Raw genomic sequence first — 22,393 nt, 5'->3', positions numbered from 1 at the left:
TCAACACTGTCTCCATATGTTTGCTGTCTTTATAATTAATGTTCTACAGCAGCAGCAGGCTACTGGGGTAGATGAACTTTAGGTCTAAGCTAGTATAGCTGCTGTTTTATGAGTGTAGTAAAACAAAATTAAGATGCTCTTAGAACTTTGCAATTTAATTTTACTTGTTCTGTCTATTTTTGTTTAAAGTGAGCAATTCACTTGTCTGCAGCTGCCCCTAGCTCATGAGATCGAGCAAAGCTTTTACGAGGATTATTTGAGTCCGAAGTTTAAAAAACCCCAGCCGTTTCTCTTGCCAATGATAAACTTGGACTAAACTTGGTTAGTTAAAGCACAGTGAAGGCATTTTAATCTGTCAGGTGGGAACAACTTTGGCGTATTGTTTCTAGTAATCTGATGGGGGTTTAGGGCTGTCTGAGATAAGCTTTTTGTTAATACCAGCTGCATTTCCTTCAATGGCTGCTTCAGTGGTAGACTTGCTACTAACTATAGTTTGATGCACATTGAAAAATAAATGACATTGTAATTTAAAAGGATCTACCTGGAATAATAAAACTTTACTGGGGAAAGGGAAGGCTTTAAGAATAGAGCTGTTGCTGTAAGGAAATCACTATGTAAATTTATCACTATGTCTTAATTTTAGTTTGGAGGCTTTTAATGTGTAAGGGTGAGTTTTCATTACAGACAGTGAAAATTAAACTGTGTATTTTTTACATGCTAACTTTATTGGTAGCACAAAATCATACTAGGGAATCTTTTATTACTCTGGAGAACTTTGGCCTGGGACAGTCATTCCTAGGAAGCCAGCTTTCTGAAAATGTAAAGCAAGAGCCAGAGTTTCCTTTTTATGGGGTTGATACATTATTTTTTTACTGTAGAAGTGTTTTTTGCACAGGAGAAAGGAAAATAATGGATGGGATATTATAGTTGTGTTCTGGGAACAATTCTGAAACCTTGACGCTGTGATTGAATGGAGGCTTTGTGGGATTCTTGTTTTCCTTAAGTTTAAAGTTTATTATTATGTTTTCTGTAATTACCAGTGTTCTTCATACATCTGACAAAATCCCTTCTAATCTTAAATGAGGACCTCTTTAAATATCATTACAAAATTTTCTATTTATTTATTTTTTAATTTCCAGTATAAGTGGCTGGCATCTTCACCTTCCAAGGATGCTTTCAAAACTAGAGCAAAGAAAAGAACTATTGTCCTAGGAAGTGGTCGAAAAGGAAAAGCTACTATTCGTATTGGTAATACTGTATTTCTTTTGTCTGATGGTAGTAAATTTTATCTGCAAAATAATTAACTGTTTAAGAACTTTAATTATGAGATATATTATGTGTCTAAATGTTCTGTGTCTAGACAGAATACTTGTCTTTAAAAAATTTTCCATTTATTCTTAAGTCAATAATGTGTCTTTTACCACCGGTGGTTTCTGTAGGAAACTTATGTTTTTAGTGCTGCTATGTATGTGGCTGGAAAATGGTAGGATATGCAGACTTAAATACTTGGAACCATTGCATGTGTTTGTTCTGAGTGCATCCTCTCCAGAAGCTTTCACTTCTAGGAAGTCTGACTGTAGTAAGTTGCCTAGTTCTTCTAATGTAACCTTTCTGCAGCAGACTGTTCTCTGCCAGAACAAAGAAGGATGCACTTTTAATGGTGTACAAAATGTTACAAGATTTATTTTTTTTTACTTTATGTAAACCTATTGTAAATAATGTTTAAAATAACATAGGTATCTTGAATATTTGTAATTAAGTATTGATAGCTGTGTTACACTACATATTTTTCATTACGTTACTAAGTTTCACTGTAATACATTTGGCTGTCTTTCATCTTCGCTCTAGTTATCTGGAAGCAGAGAGGTAAGCATAAATAAAATTGCAGTCTTTCTACAAATAAACTGTGGTAATCAGGGTGATGGAAGAAAAAAATGCTGGACTTAAATATAGTTATGATGTGTTTTGGGTTGTTTTTTTTGTCACTTGGGATAGAGTTGTCATCCCCACCAGGTACTTATTCTGAATCTACTTTCAGCGATAGAATAGATAGAATAGTGCATGATTTAAACAACTGCAAAAGACTGGACTAGTTAACATTATTTTTCATTACTTTGTGTCTTAAATGAAGACGTTGCTGACATTTCGTAGAAGTGATCAGCAGGAGTACCAGCTTTAGCTTCAAGCATTTCGCCAGTTACAAAACCAACGTTCTTCACACCGAAGGCAGTAGAGGGCGATTTGGAGCACATGATAGCCTGTCTAAGCTCCCACATGAGACAATGGAGTTAGGCATCTGAGATTAGTGATATGAATAAACCTCTTTACCTACAAATAATTACCTACAAAACTTTGCATCCTTTTTTGAGTAACTGTGTGTTACTTACATCAACCTAACGTAACAGTTAAGTATACCAGATAATAATTGCGAGCAGATAAGCTGTCTACCCCTTTTCTTGAGAAGCCGAACAGAAGTTTTTGAACACTTCAGCAAACTTAGACTGAAGGGCAGATTTCCTGCAGTCCCTTTTATTACATAAGAGATTTTACTTAAGAACTGTAGTCTGTGAATTTATATGTAAATAACTAGGTATAATGAATTACATTTTCTCCTATTCTTGCTGTTCAATGCAGGATTAATACCTAAAAAGTCTGTGAGTCCAGGGAAAAAAAATATGTCTGTGAAAGATAGCTACTCCCCAGAGCCGCTACCACCAGGCACTAAAGGCTTCCTTCCTTGGCGGACTGCAGAACGTGCAAAGAGATGCAGGTGAGCTTTTCACAGTACAAAGGAAAATATTAAAGTGTAAAACATGCATAATAGATGTAGTAGAGAGCAGTGTTAGTTTTTAAAAATATGTATTTGAAAGATACACACAGAAATATGTATTGTAGCCATAATTTTTTCTGTGTATACAGATTTTGAGAATGTCACGTAAATTCTATCCCAGTAAGCTTTTAAAATACACCCAAAATTATGATTTTATGGCCACTGGGATGTCCAAATTTAGCAAAAAAAAAATACCCACAACCAAACCCACCTTGTTTATTTGTTTTCTTGTGCTAATGATTTATCAGACGTACTAATGAAGTGCAATTTTGTGTTCTAAGCTTGAATTATCGTTGATTTGGCATCCAGTTCAAAGTGCCTACATATTTTTTCCACCTCTTATATAAACAAAAAACTACTTAATGCTCTATCATAACAATTTCAAACTTATACTTGTTTTTCAAAATACTGAATACCAAATTCTCCTGTTTAGTTTGTAATAATTAACTAAGCAAGGTGCCTATTGAGGATATTAACATTAGCATCCAGTAATGTTGTTCTAATTAATGATTAAGTAGGAGTACTAATAGAACAAACTAAGGATGTAGTGACTGTTAAAGGGAGACAGTTCACTACCTTGTGCTGTTTTTACTCTTACTGTTTCACCTATCCTAGAAAACTGTGTTTGGAAATGGAAGTAGCAATGGCGACATTATAACTCTGCTTTTCTCAAAAGTGTTTTTTTCCTAACTTTAGAGGAGGGCCAGCGGATAGCACTAAAGAACGACCAGTGAAGATTCAGGTACTCTGTCTCTCTCTTATGGTGGTTTATTTAGAAGATTAATACCTGAAAAAAGATGAAAATGTTCTCAACACAATTTTATTGTCTAAAAGTTAAGACAACAGTTTACATCAGCATTTGGTTGTAACTTCTTTGATACTTCCAATATCTGTCTTACTACCTTTTGGTGTCTTAGCCTTATGAGCAAGCTGAGTTTCAGTATGGGCACAATCCCTCCAGAGACAGTAAGGAGAATTAACAGTATCTTTCTGTTAAGAGTTTCTTCTTCCCCCTTTCTCGCTTTCCTCCTTTTGCTTTTGGACTACATACTCATGTTTGCGCCCATCTGTGAACCCCTGCAGTAAACATACCAACAGGGGAAAAGGAAAAAAATCCCCTCTTTCTTCTTTTCCTTTGCATTTCATTTCCATCTCCTTCCTGCCTCATCCACCAGAGAAAAGCTGGGGAAGTGTCTTAGTGTGCACGAATGATTTAAATTGGCTCACAGAACGGTCTGAGGGTTGCTGAAGCCAATGCGCTTACCTCTGTTCTGGTGCAGGCTTCCCATGGGCTGCAGTCCTTTGGGGAAGCCTGCTCTGGCACAGGCTGTGCACTGGCCAGAGCATCTTTGGCCCATCCCTCTGCTTGGGCATCGGGTCTGCCCTGGGCAGGAGCAGGGGTATTGCCTGCACCACGGACCACTTCTTCCTCCTCTGAGCCTGGAATTCCCTCTGCTCTTTCTTGCTTTGCATTCCCTCTTCTTTGGCCTGTCTGGCATTTTTTGCCCTTTCCTAAAAGCGCTTTCCCCGCAGCACTGCCATGTCGGATGTAGGGCAGCCCTGCGGAGGGCTGGTTGGAGCCCCAGCTGATCCTCTAAGGGGACTCCCAGCAGCCTCCTGCAACTAAATCCTTGCCATGTACACCAAATATATGCACACGTGATTTTTTGAAAAATACTGTTTTATGCAATTTTACTTCAGAATTGCATAGCTAGACAATGTATATGTATTATAAGGGACTCTGAGAAACAACTGCATTAAATTAAGCTTTTGGTGCTATTTGATTTTTTAACTTTATTGCACAGTGTAATGCACATGAGTGGCTGTGTTTTTTTTCTGATATAATTAGACAGGTATTCCTGTGAAAGTGACAGTAGAAAGTGCTTCTACATCTGAAACTGAAGATTTAGATGATGTTTTCCAACATCCTGATGTAGCAAAATCATTAGATATGATTAACGTAACAAAGTATGAGCAATTACAGGTAAGAAGCATGTTCTGTCCCTTAAACTCCAATAAAGGCAAATGATGTCAATCAAACCATGTTTTAATCAGATAATTACAGTGATGCTAATAACCAGTTAGGGAGCAGGACTTCAGAATAACATTTGAATTATCCTATATTATGTCACACAGACCTCTGTTTCAAAAGAAGTGTCTCAAAAATGCACTGGATTTCCAATCTCTGAATAGTCCCAATGAGGATGTGTACCCTATAAGCATATTGTCAAATCAGGACCATAATAAGGAAGAACTTCACTTAATACATATAACTCAATATGTGTAACTTCTCTGTTCTAGTCTTGAATCCTTATCAGTGTTCATCACTTTGACCAGTGTTACTGCCTGTAGTCTTTACTTCCAAGTATGTCCTTGATAAATACAATTTATTTTTATTTCTAAAAGGTAGAATATTGTACTGATTGTTGTGTAAAAATACTTTAAAAATAACTGAAGGTGTGTTAAAGCTCCATTTTATAATTGAGCTTGGTAATACACTTTTTAAAATTTGCCTTTTATTATTCGTTCTATTTATTTGCTAGTTCAGAAACACCTGGCAGCAGCAAGACTGATTACTGCTGCAAATATCTTGTCCAGGAATGTTCTTAGAAAAGGAAGGAAAAACAAAGGGTGTGTTTTAGTGACTCAGTAATGCTGCTGAGGTAATCTAGCACTGTTATGAAGTAAGACCCTCTGACGGAATAACTGAGTTGTTTCTGAAGTATTGGGATTTGAATTTTTTTTTTGCAGAATGTGCATTGCCTCCAAATGAATACTGCTAAAAATAAGACTTGTAAGTCAGCTTAGTTTTGGTGGTGGTTGTCATAGAGCACCACAACAGGTGAATGAACTGTTCATGTTGATAAATATTGAGACCATATAGCTGTCTTTATGTAAGCGAAGTTGAAACTTGTTGCAGATCTATGTGTAGTGGGAGAGTTAGGGTGACTTAGAGTTACTGAGGAAGGCCAATAGACCATACAAACACTGCATAAATAACTACGTGCCTATTTTTCAGCTGTTGTATACTTTTTCCTTATTCCTACACTTTTTCTCTCTAGAACTCCTGTTCAGGAAGATTTTCCAAGTTTTTACATGTTGCTGGGACTTAATGTTATATAGAGGCTTTCTTTTTTGTAGGTGATACCGTATTACTGGTAGTATGCAAGATGTTGACACTGTGCTGTGCAGTGACTTCAACAATCTCATCAAGAGCATAGTGTCTGGAATAATGGAATTCAATGCCCACCTACCTATTGCATCAAAAAATTCTATGCAGCAAGTACAGTGCTTTCAAGGAAAACTTGATGTATTTATTCTTGGAGTTTGGAGAGGGAGGAATATTACTTTCAGGACACATTGCGGATGCAGGCTGTGTTTTCTGCTTTGGGGAAGGGTCGTCATACTGACCTACGTTGTCAGTGTTACCTGTAGTATTACGTATAGAGCAACTTTAAGGAAAGGAGAATTTGTGATTGGTTTCAGCTTCCTGGGAGATAAAACTACAAATTCTAGGGATCTTCCCCAAAACTAGTTCTAAATTTTCTTGTGCATGTAAAAGTTGAGATTTTCGTCATTTTCTGAAATTGAAGACCAAAATACTTGTTTAGGTCATGGTTGCCTATCTGACAGCACTTTTTAAGCAGTCTGGAATTGTTCATGTGCCTCACCCTTCCTTTTTGTTATATTGATGCAAAGCACAGTTTCACACTGTGTCAAAACTGAGCTAACAACTTGTCACCATTGAATTGTGAGCTCTATTCCCCATCCTATCCCTTAGCGCTTTTCCATTTCTTGCTCAAGTCTTTTTCTCTCTTGTGTCTTTTTTTCATGTTTATCTGATCATAAGGCAAGTTGATACAACTTGCTGATACGGAGAAAACTCATATAGTGCAATAAGGAGAAGTGCAAAGCCCTGACCCTGGGGAAGAGCAACCCCATACAGTAGTACATGCTGAGTGCAGACCATCTGGAAAGCAGCGTTGCAGAAAAGGCAATGAGGGTCACGATGTACACCCAGCTAAACACAAGTCAGCAGTGTTCCCTTGTGGTAAAGAAGGTGAATGGCATCCTGGACATATTAGGAGGAATGGTATCAGCAGGCCAAAGGGGATGATCCCCTGTGTTCAGTGCTGGTGAGGCCACACCTGGAGCACCATGTCGGTTTCTGGGCTCCTCAGTACAAGAGAGACATGAGCATAATGAAGAGAGTCCAAGAAAGAGCCACAAGATGGTTAAGAGTCTAGAGCATCTCTCCTTTGAGGAAAGACCAGGAGCTGGGACTGTTCAGCCTGAAGAAGAGAAGGCTTGTGGGTGATCTTACTGATGTGTATCAATACCTGAAGGGAGTGTGTGAAGAGGGCAGAACCAGTCTCTTTCCAGTGGTACCCAGTGACAGGACCAGAGGCACTGAGTACAGGCTGAAACACAGGAGGTTTTCTCTGAGTATCAGGGAACACTTACTACTGTGAAGGTGACTTGAGTACTAAGACAGATTACCCACAGCAGTTGTGGAGTCTCCCTCCTTGATGATACTGAAAACACCATCTAGAGACAGTTCTGGGCAGCTTGTTGTAGGTGGCCCTGCTTGACCATCTGACCCCCAGAGGTTTCTTCCAACTTCAACCATTCTGTGATATTTTTCCAGGTTTGTTTTTGGCCATCTTAATGACTCATATTGGCTTATGTGATTGGGTGCATTCCAGAACTGGAGCACAGTATGTGGCAGAAGTCTATGGCTAATAATATGAGAGGGGAAGTGGAAGACCCTTTTAATATGTATTATGTTGGCTTAGGTACTGTCATTAAACAGCTCTTACTGCAGAGCTGCTTGAGTGAGGAGCTGACTTCTGTAACTCACCTATCTGAAAACTAATCCAGTGTATTTGGCTGTAGCAGGCCCTGGCACAGCCTTTTCAATAAAGCAGGACAATGAGCTGTGCTAGAACAGGGATGGGATTGCAGACTGGGAATAAAAAGTAAAAGGTGGAACTCTTAAACTGTCACTGTGCCAAAAAAGCTCTGCAAACATGCCTTGATGTGAGTAAATTACCAGACTTTTGGTTTAGCATGCAAGTCTGTGAGAACTTCTCTGCATCCTTCAGCTCAAAGAGGGATTTTAAACATACTACTTAAGTGACAGTATTAGTTGTGTTTTCCTTTTTTAAAAATAAAATCCTGTAACTAATGAAAAGCTTTATTTCTGCTTAGATGAAAAACAAGAAAGAATAAATATCCTTTCTTTCTACTAGAGGCAATCTGAAATGTCAGACTTGCCTTTAATGAAGAATGTAGTTGAGGAAACTCCCAGATTTTGAAATTTCAACTAAGGATATAAATGGTGAACTTTACCCTTAATATAGTTAGCAGGGTAACTCTTTCTATACATTAATACTATGTAAATTACGTAGAAGTAGAGATTGCACTATAACTCTTCTAAAAATAAGGGCAGCAATGCAATCAAGTAGAAAAACATGGCTAATTAGTGACTAAATTTTAAAAATATTTTTATTTTTTATTTTTTTAAACTTCAGTTTTGTACCTATGTCTAGTGTTGAGTAGTCATATTGTATACAGCAATTACAAAGACTACAGATGTATTTGCATTTCCTTTTAAAGGCTCAGTGCTGTCCTTCTGGACAACACTACTAAAGAGTCAGTCGCAGCTTGGAGGTGCATTTGGTTCTGATGTATTGATTTTTTTTCTGTACAAAGACTGGAGGATTGCATAAGTTAGTACATTTCTCAGAACAAAATAAAAGAATAAAGCATATATACTTGTAATCTGATGGTGACAAATATGTTGCACAGGCACAGGGCTTTAAATCTAGGCTTCTGATGCTGCTTATAAGGAGATACAGCTGCAGTGTTCGTGAATTTTTTGTGAAGTCAGCCCATAATCATAAAATATTGTGTACCTCTACAGTGGGATAAATCAAGTTCAAACAAAACTACGAATCCTCCAAATTTCTGTTTTAATAAAAATCTTGATAATTTAACTATTTCCTAAGCCTTTGTCCTTTGAAAATACAAAGAAGCAATTTGAAGAAAAAGATCAGTGCTGTCACCTTTAGAATTGTCTAAAATCTGTCCATTAAAAAAATACTATAGAACTGAGGTTTCTAAAGTAGAGTTGCTTGCCAAAAAAATCCTACATTATAGAAACTTTGGAATACATACAAATACATGCACAGACAGTATAAATGGAACTGTAAGAATTTTTCAAGGCTGTGGCACCTGTGACTGATTTTCAAAGCCAAGTTACAGGATTTCAGGTTACATTTCAAGTTGTGAATGTAGAACATTACGGTCACTACTTTCTGTGCTGTGCTTCTGTAGCTACGAAAGGATTTCTAGCTCCTATAATTTCAATGCTTTTTTGGGTAGATTGCAGTAAGATGATGGTATTTGTTGAGGATTCCTCCGTGAGATTTTGCCCCGCATCACATGCCAGGAGGCGATTTTGTTGCATCATGGCAGTTAGATACTGCTAGATCTCTTCTCAAATACTGCCTTGGAAATGTGTTTTTTCCTCTATTTTCTTACCTATAAGAGTCTTTCTTTAGTATTTAGATTATGAAGATAAGACTTTGCATTCTAGGCTCGAGGTTAGTTTGGTTAATGCTAGTGTAGGGACTTTATGAGTGAGCTTCACGGAACAGTAGTGACAGACCCATGATCTTCAATCTGAGTGGTTGTCACTGGGAGGGCTATTTCTTGATTATTTTAGAACCTGCATCTTTGAATCAGATTCACAAGTCCCTTGCATCCTACAAGACCTGTGAGGACCTCTTTGCATTTGTAGAAGGATTATTTTTACTATATATTCTGTTGCGTACCACTCCTCTGTTGATTCCTTGTATGAGGTGCAGTAGGGTGCTTGTGAATAAGCTTTTGATAGTAAACAAAGGGTTTCATTACTATTTGAATCTTTGTTGCTCTGTAGCACTGATAAGGTGTGTACAAAAAACAGTGTCCTTTTGTTACATATATGTGGCTGTATATAAGGTATATAGAGATAAGAAGGTTTAGATACTGTTAAATCATATAGGTTACCCTCTGAAAAACAGAGCAGCTTGGTAGTTTGAACAGTTTTCACCTTTGGAAACAGAAGACTGTGTTAAGGCATACAAGAGAAATTTTTTTTTTTTCTTTTTCTTTTTTTTTTTTTTCCCTTTCACTTCAGAGGGTGTAGTTAAAGATGATTATGCTCTGCTATGATACAAGAAGAAGTGATTGTTTATCAAATTCTTGCTACTGTTTCCTGAAACCAAGAGATTCACTGCTTAAAATAGTAGTCTAGGCATCTCATGAATAGTACCAGAATATATTTGTTAAGATGTTTGGGTTTGTTTTTGATGTTAATTCAACACTAAGATGCTTAACTCACTCGAAGAGCTTGGGATTGTGAAAAATTTATTTTTCTGCTGAAGAACTAAGTGAAACCAATTGGAAAGAATACAGTTCTTAGAGTTCAGAATTTTGTATTGCTACTGTTGTAATAAGGAATAAAATTCTGGAAGAAGAATGCATTCTGAAAATCTAGGTGTGGCTAGTAAGGATTTTTTTAGAGTCTGTTTTGAGCTTTTGATGAGGACAATGTATTTAGTTAAAAATGAAGATTGAAAAAGCAAAAGGGAAGAAGAGGAAGTAGAGAAGAACATATATTCCTGATGGTAATGTCATAGGCCCAAGAGACTTGTACTGTAATCCCATGTTATATATTGCTGTATTGCAAGTTTGTCAAATTAATCACAGTTAGTTCCACTTTCCTGTGTAAATTTTTTGCATCCTATAGCTATATACTAGTTGACCTCAGACCTCTGTCATTTATTTTTGTCAAAGTTAAGTAATTCCTTGTAATGCCGTGTGCTAGTTGCCAATTGGATATATTAAATTTTTGTATACTATTGCATGTTGATCTGACATTTTGCAATAAAGTTAATGGTAATTTATCTGTGTTATGATAGTTGGACCTGGAAGAATGCATGGGAAAATTAAAGGAAGAACGAAGAGCCAGAGTAAAGGCTGAGGAACGGATAATAGAGGTAATGATACTTAAATGCTAATCATGTTTACTTTTAGTGAGGGCACCAATCACACTATCCACTTTCTTAATTAGTAGTATTTATCAATGACCTCTGATGTGGTAGCTTCCAGATTTTCAGTTCAAAGTCACATGGAACACTTACTAGCCTCAGTGCAATGATGAAATCTATTTAGTAATGTGTGTTTGTTCTCCTGATCCTATTCCAGAGCCTTGAACTCCAGGTCAAGCTACTCTTTCAATATGTTTCATTCACTTGTTATATTATTTATGATCTGGGGCATCCTGATGTTTGTTTTTCCTGAGAAAGTGATTAAATCTGTTTGCAATTTGCAGCAGATGGATAGTTCTTTGAGGTATCCTACCTTCTTTATCATTACTTGCGCGAAAAGCTGTTTGTTGCAAATGTTGTTTAATTTGGCTTGTTCTGTCCCTTCAATTTTTAAGTTTGTTTCTGCAGACAAAAAAAATGTTGGGTGGTTTTCTGCACAGCACGTTGGCCACAGTTGTCAGTTGCAAAGTGCAGTTTTGCATTATTACAGAACCAAATTCACAACTTGTCACAGATAAATTGTGAGGTTTATTTCCCCTTCCTCCATTGTTGCTGACCTAAGAAGATCCTTTTGCATCATTAAGCAGAATTTCTTGCAATAGAGTTTTGTGTAAGGTAGTGTAAATGGATGGTTCTTGGATGTGATCTGTAGTGGAATGAAAGTGGTGGTACCCTTTGGATCTGAGCAGCAAGTGGTGCCTCGTGGTACAGGCAGCAGATATTCACGAAGGATTCTGCACTCTGCAAGGTTCATTGTAGTCCTTTGGTGCAGCCATCCCCATCCTCCTGTAATGTGAAGTGCACTGTTGGGGTCTGCTGGATATCTATTTGAATACTTAAATGCCCACTAGAACAGATTAATTCTCTGTCATGATAGAATGCTGGGACCTTGCACCTTGTCTTAGGAGAAGGGTATCAGTGCATGCATACATGCAATCTTAAACGAGTATCTGAGTTAACATTTCCCTGAAACAGAAAACCCTGTATATTCTACAGTTACCATTCAACTTTCAGTTTGTCACAGATTTGATTGGTGTTCAATGTGAAGAAAAATCAGATAATCTTAAACTTTAAATTTTGGGATACACAGTGCAGGGGAGAGATACAGTAGCATGCATTCCCTCTTAAGTGTTTACCTTAATTAAGGTTTTTTCATAGTAAAAGAAATGACTTGGTGTTAATCTGCCATATAATACAAAATAACATGACATGAAAGTGATTTTTTTTACTTGTAGTTACTCTATGACTTTCAGTACATACTGAAGACAGTGCTGATCCAGCAGGTTTTTTTGCCTGCAGCAATTTCACTGTGGTAGCACAGAACTGCAGCTGTAGCTGTATAAACTGACAGAGACACCAAACAGTGTCCTGAATATTTCTGCTACAGGAACCTGAGTTCTGTTAGTTACTTTGAGTATTTATTTCTCTTTATGATACTGCTCCATAGGCTTGCAAAGGTGAGGCTCAGTTCTTTGTGTTGTTGATTTTGGTGTTTTTTAAAAGTGACATTTACAGAAATTACCTTTTTTTTTTCTTCCTTTTTTTTTTCCTCCTTAGCTGGAAGTAGAAAACGCAAAATTAAGGAATCAAAATACCTCCCTATCTGAAGTTCTTCATGCACAGTCAGTAACCAACATGGTTTTGGAAGATGAAGGTGTTCTAGGCAGCATTGAGAACTCTTTCCAAAAGTTTCATGCTTTTTTAGACCTCCTTAAAGATGCTGGGTAAGTTGTCACTTCACTTAAGTCTTACTGTTTCTGATGAGACCTCTTTCCAAAATTATCCTCCCAATGAAGCGTGTTGTCTCCTCCCCCTGCTCAGATATCTTGGACTACGTACTCGCAAAGAGCAAGGGAAGAAAAATTAACTATGTACCTATTGTTTAGACTTTTCTCAACAGGAATAACACAATCTAAGAACACAGTCCAGTCGAATTAATGTATCTGTCCTTGGGAAAGTGTGTTTCCAAGTCTTTATTAGATCAGCTGTGGCTTTTAGCATTCCCATGGTATGAAAATGTCAAAATGCAGTTGAACTGGCTTCAGAAAGTGTCTTGTTGCCTTGGGTCCTCTTTTACAAATTGACATACAGAAATCTAGATGGATTAATCTAGCCTCCATACTTAAATTCTGGATTATTTATTATTTCTTTAAATATTTTAGAGAGTATTGATTGAAGTTCATCTTAACACTCTACCACTGTACCTGCAGTTTCTCAGAGGATGGTACACCCTTCCCATTTGTCAAAGAATTTCAGCTTAAGTTCGCAAAACTGTTTTGTGAAACTTATGTTGCCAGACACTGCAATCTCATCCAGATGAATGAAGGAATTGTCTGAGGATATATTGTAGTCCATTCTGCACGTTCAGAGAAGACCAGGGAAGATTTTCGGTGTGCTCCCTGCCTCCTGCTTTCATCCACCTCCAATTTGTAATAATGTAAAGTTCACCCAGAGGCTGATTTAATTTTGTTCCAATCAATTGGCAGAGTTGCCATTACCTTAAGGATGAATTTCAGACTTTGGAGGAAGGAAAAAATGATCTCTGTCTACATAAAAACCAAATTTTCCATAAGGCTCCTACTCATGGTAATAGGGACCTGCTCTGAAAGTTACACAATCCCAATCCAAAAGTCTGCTCTTCTCCATAACATTCTGTTTAATGCTGTGCTATCAATTGATGGCTGCAACTTCTCACTTCTTACTGAGGCTTAATGCAACCAAACAGTAGTTTTGCCAACTTGTAAGCTGGCAGGTGAAACTACATAACTGTATTTGTGAGGCAGGTAATTAGATTTGACTGCTGGAGATAATTCTAGTTTGGGAGATGTGCACCAATCTTCCACTTGAATGTTAGAATTTTAATCTTTGTTCTGCCTGACAGGGAATCCACTTGCCAGCATCCTGCTCTGAAATCAATTCTGACTGGGAGAACTTCATTCTTAGCCTCGTAACACTGAGTGAAGACTGACAGTTTTGAGCCTGCAGGCTGCTTTGTGCAAAGATAGGAAAATAGCTTTAGCTACTTGTTCTCATCTTTATTAAACTATTTTGGGCTTCTCACAAAATAATGGAAAAGCTATCTTCAAAGCTTCAAATGTATTCTGTTTCTTCTTCTGTTTTTGAGTGTTTAGATCTTCGACAGGGTAAAAATTTTTGTGTAATTTTCTGTTAAACTTTATTTTTCAGACTTGGACAACTTGCTGTGTTAGCTGGAATAGAGCAGTCAGATTTTGGTCTTTTGGGGCATCCACAAATGAATTCTACTCTCAGTAAGCCTGGTAATGTGCTAAAGGAAAAATCTTTTGAAGAAGGAAGAGAAGAACATGCTCAAAATAGCAAAGTTAAGTCTGTAGAGGTAATGCTAGTGGCAATGTAATTGGTGCTGTTCAATATCCTTTTCAGCTGTTACCCCTTCTGACTGCAAGTAATTATTACCAAATCATCCATGAATTTATTATTGCAATATTTTTGCTGTACCTGTGTTTATACAGATAATAATTCCATGATCAGTGTAAGCTTTTAAAGTGATTACCATTTGGGACAGAAACCATAGTATTTTGTACTGTTTTAAAGAAAGTGTTGGTGCTAATTATGTAGTTTCTTATTCTGATATATGAAGTTCCACTAGTGCTATAAATCCATTAAAAATGGAAAATACAATGACTAGGTTTTTAAGAAACATTTAATAATGATGTAAAGAAGTTTTACAAAACTTAGTTTGCTAATAGAGGGTAGTACAGTGTGCCTATTGAAAACCGGGATTTTTTGTTAGTTATGGCAGTGTGTATGTCCAGTCTGCTAGATTCCTGAGGGAGCTATAGCACGAATTTCAGACAACTACAAGTTAGACATACTAACAACCTACAGTTTTACTTTCCTGTATGAAATCAATAAACAGAAAAGTTCTGGATTTTTCAAGAGAGATATTAAGGTTACCTTAAAAAAAGCCCAAAACCAAACCTAAAATAGCAAGGCAATTAAAAAATGAAGATACTGGCAGCCTACAACCTTGTCCAAGTTGGATTTATGTCAAGAATCGTTTTGCATTCTAGTATGTTTCTTGTACCCAGTATCTTCCCTGTTAAAGTGTTCCAAATTCCTGAAGAACACCACCAGCTTCTAAAACTTGATGGTAAAACATGTGGTTTGCCACAATGTTTTCAGCTGAGGGACTCCTCTGCACTGTGACATTAACTTACTCGTGCAGTTTGTTTTTCTAATTCATGTACATTTAGAAGTCTGAGCTTAAAGTCTTAAGCTTAAAGCTTAAGTACACATGGCAAAGGGTGATTACAAAAAAACTTCAGCTAACACTACTTATTTTTATCTCCTAGTATTGGTTAATTTGGATTCTTGCAGCAGCTAGGTATTGTGAGATAGACTACTGGGATCACACTGTTGTGAACTGTGAGCAAATGCAATGAATTTCAGGTATTTCGGAATGATAGACATGATTAGACTTTGGCAAACTGACACATTTGTGTAGTGCAAAGGTCAGGCTGGATGTGAAACTATGGATGTGAAATATGCGTACTCATGTCAGTATCAACCAATCTTCCAAAACTTGCTTGCTTTGAAAGGTAGTAAGGGTTTTGTGATTGCTGTTATCTCTGAATTTGTACTACAATATGTAAAGACTTCATTTTGCTATGCAGATTTTAGTATATGGCAGTTGCAATACTGGATTTTTTTTTCTCTGGTTTTATCAGTATCTTCATTGGAATCTCTTATTTCAGACCACAGCTGGGAACATGCAGGTTTCTCTTACTGGAATGTTTCAGTCCCAGATGGTTGTGAATAACATGTTCTGCACCCTTAGAGAAACCCAAGGATTTCAGACTACTGGGCAACAGAACCTGCCAGGCTCACAGAAGGAAAACGAAGCTCAAACAATTAACCAAAATAAAGACGATAAGCCTCAAAATAGTACTCAAGCGTTCTCTGAGAGAAGAGTCAAACAAAATGAACATGGAAAAGGAAATCACTCAGGAAGGCAATTAGTTAGCAGTTTGCACTCATCTTCTGATTCTGTTGTTTATGTTAAAAGTAATGGTAGCAGAATATCCAATGGTGCTCCTGGTGAAAAAAGCAAAACATGTTCCTCAGAGAAATACATCCCTGGAGCAAATGAAACAGCAATTACAAATGATGGAGTAAGAGGAGACCAAAGCAGACTGCAGACAGCAAGCTACTCTGGAACTGACACTGTAGGATCTGAATCTGAAATACAAGAAGGACTCCAAAGTGTTGCCAGCATTGGAAAAGGTTTTAAAATGTTTTAACTGTTCTTCAGACTTGTGAGATTCAAAATAAATTTTGGATGCCTCAGTATAGTTTGTGATTTTTTTCTAAAGTAATTTAGACTTTGTAAACTTTTAAAGGATTGCATGCAGTTTAGTATTCCTGTTTCATGTTTGCATCAATTGTCACTAGATTTTTATGTTTGGAAATGTGATACACTGGTGGAATGGTATCCTTCAGTTTATACTACACACAGAGGATTCCTGGTGTGCAGACTTTATTGTGTATCACAGATCTCATTACAGAGCATATACTGTTTTGAGCTAATAAACTTAATTTGAGTACAAATAATGCTTTTCATTTCTTTCTTTTCATTTATTTCCAGTGTTCTGCAGTGGAAAAAATGGTTTTAGGGCAAACATCAGTTCATGCCTATGAGTGTGTGGGTATGTCATTCCCAAAGGTAGTGGAAGTTGCAGATTTGAAAATAAGCCCAGAAACATCTCTAAAAGAAGTATTTAAATATGGCCACTCTTGCTTACTGCTGTGACTACAGACAATAGAATATGACATGTTGGAAAAGACCTCTAGGAGATGTCCAGTCCAACTCAATTAGGTTGCTCAAGTCCTAGAGAAATATGAGAACATAAAACTTAAGGTAGTTTCTTTGTTCTGAAACTCCTGGGGTTTGTCCCCCAGCTTCTTCTTCCTGTCTTTTTGCTAAAGCTATTGGTTTTCAACTTTGGAACTCTGGCACAGAGTAGCATAGATTTTTCATTTGCTCAGTGTGGCCCAGAAATTTATACTGTTCTGCACCAGGAATCATAGAATCACAGAATCCTAGAATCCTAGGGGTTGGAAGGGACCTTGAAAGATCATCTAGTCCAACCCCCCTGCCAGAGCAGGGTCACCTAGAGTACATCACACAGGAATGCGTCCAGGCGGGTCTTGAATGTGTCCAGTGAAGAAGACTCCACAGCCTCTCTGGGCAGCCTGTTCCAGTGCTCTGTCACTCTCACAGTAAAAAAATTTTTTCTGATATTCACCTTAAACCTCCTATGCTCCAATTTGTATCCATTACTCCTTGTCCTATCACTGGTCATCACTGAAAAAAGCTTAACTCCATCTTCTTGACACTCACCCTTTACGTATTTGTAAACATTGATGAGGTCACCCCTCAGTCTCCTTTTCTCCACACTAAAGAGACCCAGCTCTCTCAGCCTTTCCTCATAAGGGAGATGTTCCACTCCCTTCATCATCTTTGTGGCTCTGCGTTGGACTCTTTCCAGCAGTTCCCTGTCCTTCTTGAACTGAGGGCCCAGAACTGGACACAATACTCCAGATGCGGCCTCACCAATGTAGAATAGAGGGGGAAGAGAACCTCTCTTGACCTACTAACCACACCCTTTCTTATGCACCCCAGAATGCCATTGGCCTTCTTAGCCACCAGGGCACATTGCTGGCTCATGGTCATCCTCCTGTCTACTAGGACCCCCGGGTCCCTTTCACCTACACTGCTCTCCAGCAGGTCAGCCCCCAACCTGTACTGGTACATTATGTTTTTCTTCCCCAAATGCAAAACTCTACACTTGCCCTTGTTGAACTTCATCAGGTTTTTCCCCGCCCAAGTCTCCAGCCTGTCTAGGTCTCTCTGAATGGCAGCACAGCCTTCTGGTGTGTCAGCCACTCCTCCCAGCTTGGTGTCATCAGCAAACTTGCTGAGGGTACATTCTGTACCCTCATCCAGGTCGTTGATGAAGATTTTGAACAACACCGGTCCCAGTACCGACCCCTGAGGGACTCCACTAGTCACAGGCCTCCAACTAGATTCTGCCCCATTGACTACAACTCTCTGGCTTCTTCCTTTCAACAAGTTCTTGATCCACCTCACTGCCTGATCATCAAACCCATACTTGATTAACTTATCTACAAGGATGCTGTGGGAGATGGTGTCAAATGCTTTACTGAAATCAAGATAGACCACATCTACCGCTCTACCATCATCTATCCACCTAGTAGTTTCCTCATAGAAGGCTATAAGGTTAGTCAAACATGACTTGCCCTTGGTAAAACCATGTTGACTGCTCTTGATGACCCCCATGTCCTTGATATGCCTAGAGATAGTGCCAAGGACAAGTTGTTCCATCACCTTTCCAGGGATGGAGGTGAGGCTGACCGGTCTATAGTTACCCAGGTCCTCCTTCTTGCCCTTCTTGTAGACTGGAGTGACATTTGCTATCCTCCAGTCCTCAGGCACCTCTCCTGTTACCCATGACTTACCGAAGATGATGGAGAGTGGCCTAGCAATGACCTCCGCCAGCTCCCTCAGCACCCTTGGATGCATTTCATGTGGACCCATCGATTTATGGATGTCCAGATTACTCAAATGATCCCTAACCCAATCCTCATCTACCATGTCAAACTCCTCCTTTATCTTGACTTCTTCTGGGGCTATATGAAACTGGGGCTCATGGGGAAAGCCTGCAGGAGTAAAGACAGAGGCAAAGAAGGCATTCAGCACCTCTGCCTTCTTTATATCCTCTGTCACCAGGGCACCCACCTCATTCAACAGTGGGCCTGTATTGCCTCTGGTATTAGTTTTGTCGGCTATGTATTTGAAAAAGCCCTTTCTATTATCCTTAACCCGACTTGCAAGGTTAAGTTCCAAGGAGGCCTTAGCTTTCCTAGTTGCCTCCCTACATTCTCTGACAACAGTCCTATATTCCTCCCAAGTGACCAGCCCCTCCTTCCATGATCTATAGATTTTCCTTTTCCATTTGAGTTTGCCCAGCAGTTCCTTTTTTAACCATGCTGGTCTCCTAGCTCCCTTACTAGATTTTCTACTCATTGGGACACACTCATCCTGTGCTTGCAAGAAGTGGTCCTTTAATGTTGACCAGCATTCTTGAGCCCCTTTACCTTCCAGCACCCTGTCCCGTGGGACTTCCCTTAACAATTGATTGAGGAGGCTGAAGTTTGCTCTGTGGAAGTCCAGGGTTCTGGTCCTGCTGGGTATTCTGTTCCTCCCACACAGGATCCTGAACTCCACCATCTCGTGGTCACTGCAGCCAAGGCTGCCATTGACCACCACTGCTTCAACAAGGCCCTCCTTGTTGGTGAGCACAAGATCCAGCAGCGCTCCTCTTCTAGTCGGCTTGTCCACCATTTGCATTAAGAAGTTGTCATCAATGCATTGGAGGAACCTCCTAGACTGTAAACGGCTGGCTGTGTAGGTCTTCCAGCAGATATCGGGATAGTTAAAATCTCCCATGAGGACCAAGGACTGTAGTTGTGAGGCTGCTTTCAGCTGCCTGTAGAAAGCCTCATCAACTTCCTCATCTGGATCAGGACGTCTGTAGTAGACTCCCACAACTGTATCACCCATACCACCCTGCCCTTTAATTCTTACCCATAGGCTTTCAACTTGCCCCTCATCGGCCCCTGCACAAAACTCAATACATTCTAGTTGCTCTCTCACATAAAGAGCAACTCCACCACCTCGCTTCACCCACCCATCTTTCCTAAAAAGCACATAACCATCCATGGCCACATTCCAGTCATGTGAGCTGTCCCACCATGTCTCTGTTATTGCTACCAGATCATAACCCTTAGACCGCACACAGACCTCTAACTCTTCCTGTTTATTCCCCATGCTGCGTGCATTGGTGTACAGGCATTTCAGGAAGCAAGCAGAGCACACTGGTGGGACGAAATCCTCCTTAGACCACCTTCCTTCAGGCCCTGGTATGTTCCTCTTGGGCTTGTCCCTAACAGACCCAGCTTTCTCCCCCCTTCACAACTAGTTTAAAGCTCTCTCTTCAGTATGGCCCTGAAAAAAAAAGCAGTATCCTTCTTTGTATTTATACATTTCTCTGAGTGCCACGTGAAAGCAATCAGTCAAGAACCTAATGTAATAATTACATAATTATTAAGGTTTAAGCCAAGTTCATTTGGTTCAACAATGGGAGTGAATTTGGCTTTTGAATGAACCAGTCAATTTTATTTCTGTAAAATAACTGCTTTCTTTGACTTTTTACATGCAGGTGCTAGTGTAAGTACTTATTTAAAAGAAATTTTTTTAATTGCTCTAGTGAACTTTGGGAAATAGGGTAATAGAATCTGACGTACGATGGTTATCTTCATGAGAAGTCCAATTGTTGAAAGCTCACCACATTGTGCAGTGGTTATGAAAAGCTCCTTTTTAAAAAGAAATAAAATTTAAATATTTTGCATTTATTTCTTTGTTTACAGTGTTAGCTAAGATTTTGAATGATTGTAATATCTTAACCTGTTTGATACAGACTTGGCAACATGTATTCCATTTGCAGAGTGAAGCAGACAGCGCGTGATGGAGCAATGGAAGATTTTTTTCACGTACAGGAATCAGACAAGATGATTCAGGCTGAAATGGAGGTGAGTGGAATACTGTGTAGCTTTCTTTTTACTCTGTCATCTGCCCTCAGAGCAGAAACACAGAAGATATGTAGAAATGCCTGATTCCAGTTGCTTGACAATTATGAAGAAACTCAGATACTCAAATGGAAATTTTCTACTGGGCAAATAGATTACCTTAGCTATTGCAGTATTGCACAAGTAATTGCATAATTAAAGTACATTCTTTATACAGACTTTGTTCAGAATAATAGCAGGTAATATATTAATCTATGCAATTTTTTAGATATTCTTCCAAACATTTGCAGTCTGTTGCGTCAGTCATGATTCTCTGTGATTCTGGTTTGATTGAAGAATTACATGCAATCTGTATATTCAGCATTAAAATTTATGTGTTCCCTTTTTAAAACTAAAACATTAATCACTGTGAAATGGTGGATAAAATTATAAATTCCAAAGTGTTCAGATTTGTGAGGTTAGGAATTGCAAATCTGTTATTTGTCGCTAAAAATACCATACAGAACTTAAACCAGTTTATGCATCCTATACCTATAAGCAGGTGACATAAATACTTTTTATGTTAAATAAATTTGCTTTTCAAGTATGAATTATGTAAAAAATTTAATATGAAATTGAGCAGGCTGTATATAACTTAGACTTGCGTATTTTTTTTCAGTGGGATAAGAATTTAACAATTTATATTTTTTATTTAATCAGAAATGGAGGATTCTTCATCTCATCACTGGTGCTGTTGTGTCGCACCCTTGCTGTGAGAATCTGGAGTGCATACTTTACACATAGTTGAATATTGGATCTGAAGTCAGTATAGATCATGGATGCCATGAGTATTTCAGAATTTTCAAGGTTTTTACTCATTTAAAAATGAATTTAAAGAGTATCTTGTGTATATATATAGGTAAAAACTACTTTTGTAGATATAAATAAATTTAAGAATAAAGTATTTTAATAAAAAGTAAAAAAAATAATTGTGTGTATATACACATACATTTTAGATGGTGATGAAATAATTTAACCTCGTTTGGATAGAAACTGTTTCAACCTCTTGGTATCAGTTAATGTGTTATGTATTTGTCTGTGTTCTTGTTTGACATAAAAGCCTGAAATCAATAGGCCAGCTACTTGCTAGCGAACATGTTACTGTTTACTTATAAAACTCTAGCATTTTTTTCTCTCTTCCTTTGGGCTTCACAGGAATTACTTTCATGCTTCATAATTGGGATACTTGGAGCTGGATCTCTAAAAAACAAAATAACACCAAACCTTTGTCTAAACTACCTATGTCTTGTTAGAAGTCCCACCAAAACTTGCTAGTGTCACTAGTTTGCTGGACCAGACATCCCAATTGCCTCCTGAAACAGCTGCCAGGTTGTTATGCAGTCAGTAGTATTTATCTTTTAATAGTGACGTCAGTTTGTGTGTTATTGTACCAGCCAGAACTTGCATGCTCTTGCTCTCCTTGAGTGAGCTGATTCTTTTCCAGCAGTAGTTGAAGATTTTTCTGTCCAGCACAACATGAAGTCATGATGAGCCCAACAAAAGGTCACTGAAAACTCAAACTTTATTTAAATATTGCACTTTATTTGTTTTGTTTTTCCAGTTATGCATAATTGTAAATACAGTGCTCTCTGCTTTTATGTTAATTATGCAAATCCATGTTCATCTACAGCGATTTCTGGCAGTGAAGGATCACGTTCTTTGTCAAATGCTGGAAGCCAGAAGCACTCGTGGAAGTCAATGGTTAAGAAAGTTTGTATTTTATATTGGGTCATTATGAATATTGATACAATAAATTTATGTTTTTTGATGTAAT

The 22,393-nt window shown here is 38.2% G+C and overlaps 1 protein-coding gene across 8 annotated transcripts in view; it reads left to right on the top strand.

Moving 5' to 3' along the window:
* Positions 1-16,515, top strand: part of CEP78 (centrosomal protein 78) — a 32,334-nt gene extending 15,819 nt beyond the window's left edge. For 5 of the 8 annotated variants that reach the window (XM_051642317.1, XM_051642318.1, XM_051642316.1 and 2 more), the window contains 9 exons: positions 1,140-1,248; positions 1,849-1,866; positions 2,635-2,770; positions 3,527-3,572; positions 4,680-4,814; positions 10,801-10,878; positions 12,487-12,653; positions 14,116-14,284; positions 15,666-16,515. In XM_051642317.1, the coding sequence (XP_051498277.1) occupies positions 1,140-1,248; positions 1,849-1,866; positions 2,635-2,770; positions 3,527-3,572; positions 4,680-4,814; positions 10,801-10,878; positions 12,487-12,653; positions 14,116-14,284; positions 15,666-16,211 (1,404 nt within the window). In that variant the 3' untranslated portion in view covers positions 16,212-16,515. The remainder of the gene's footprint in view (positions 1-1,139; positions 1,249-1,848; positions 1,867-2,634; positions 2,771-3,526; positions 3,573-4,679; positions 4,815-10,800; positions 10,879-12,486; positions 12,654-14,115; positions 14,285-15,665) is intronic. The other 3 variants (XM_051642312.1, XM_051642315.1, XM_051642314.1) reach the window with 3 other exon arrangements.
* Positions 16,516-22,393: the final 5,878 nt, after the last annotated feature.

Source organism: Apus apus, chromosome Z, assembly GCF_020740795.1.
Source record: "Apus apus isolate bApuApu2 chromosome Z, bApuApu2.pri.cur, whole genome shotgun sequence".
NCBI classification, from domain to species: Eukaryota; Metazoa; Chordata; class Aves; order Apodiformes; family Apodidae; genus Apus; species Apus apus.
This window is presented reverse-complemented; position numbering and strand designations above follow the sequence as displayed.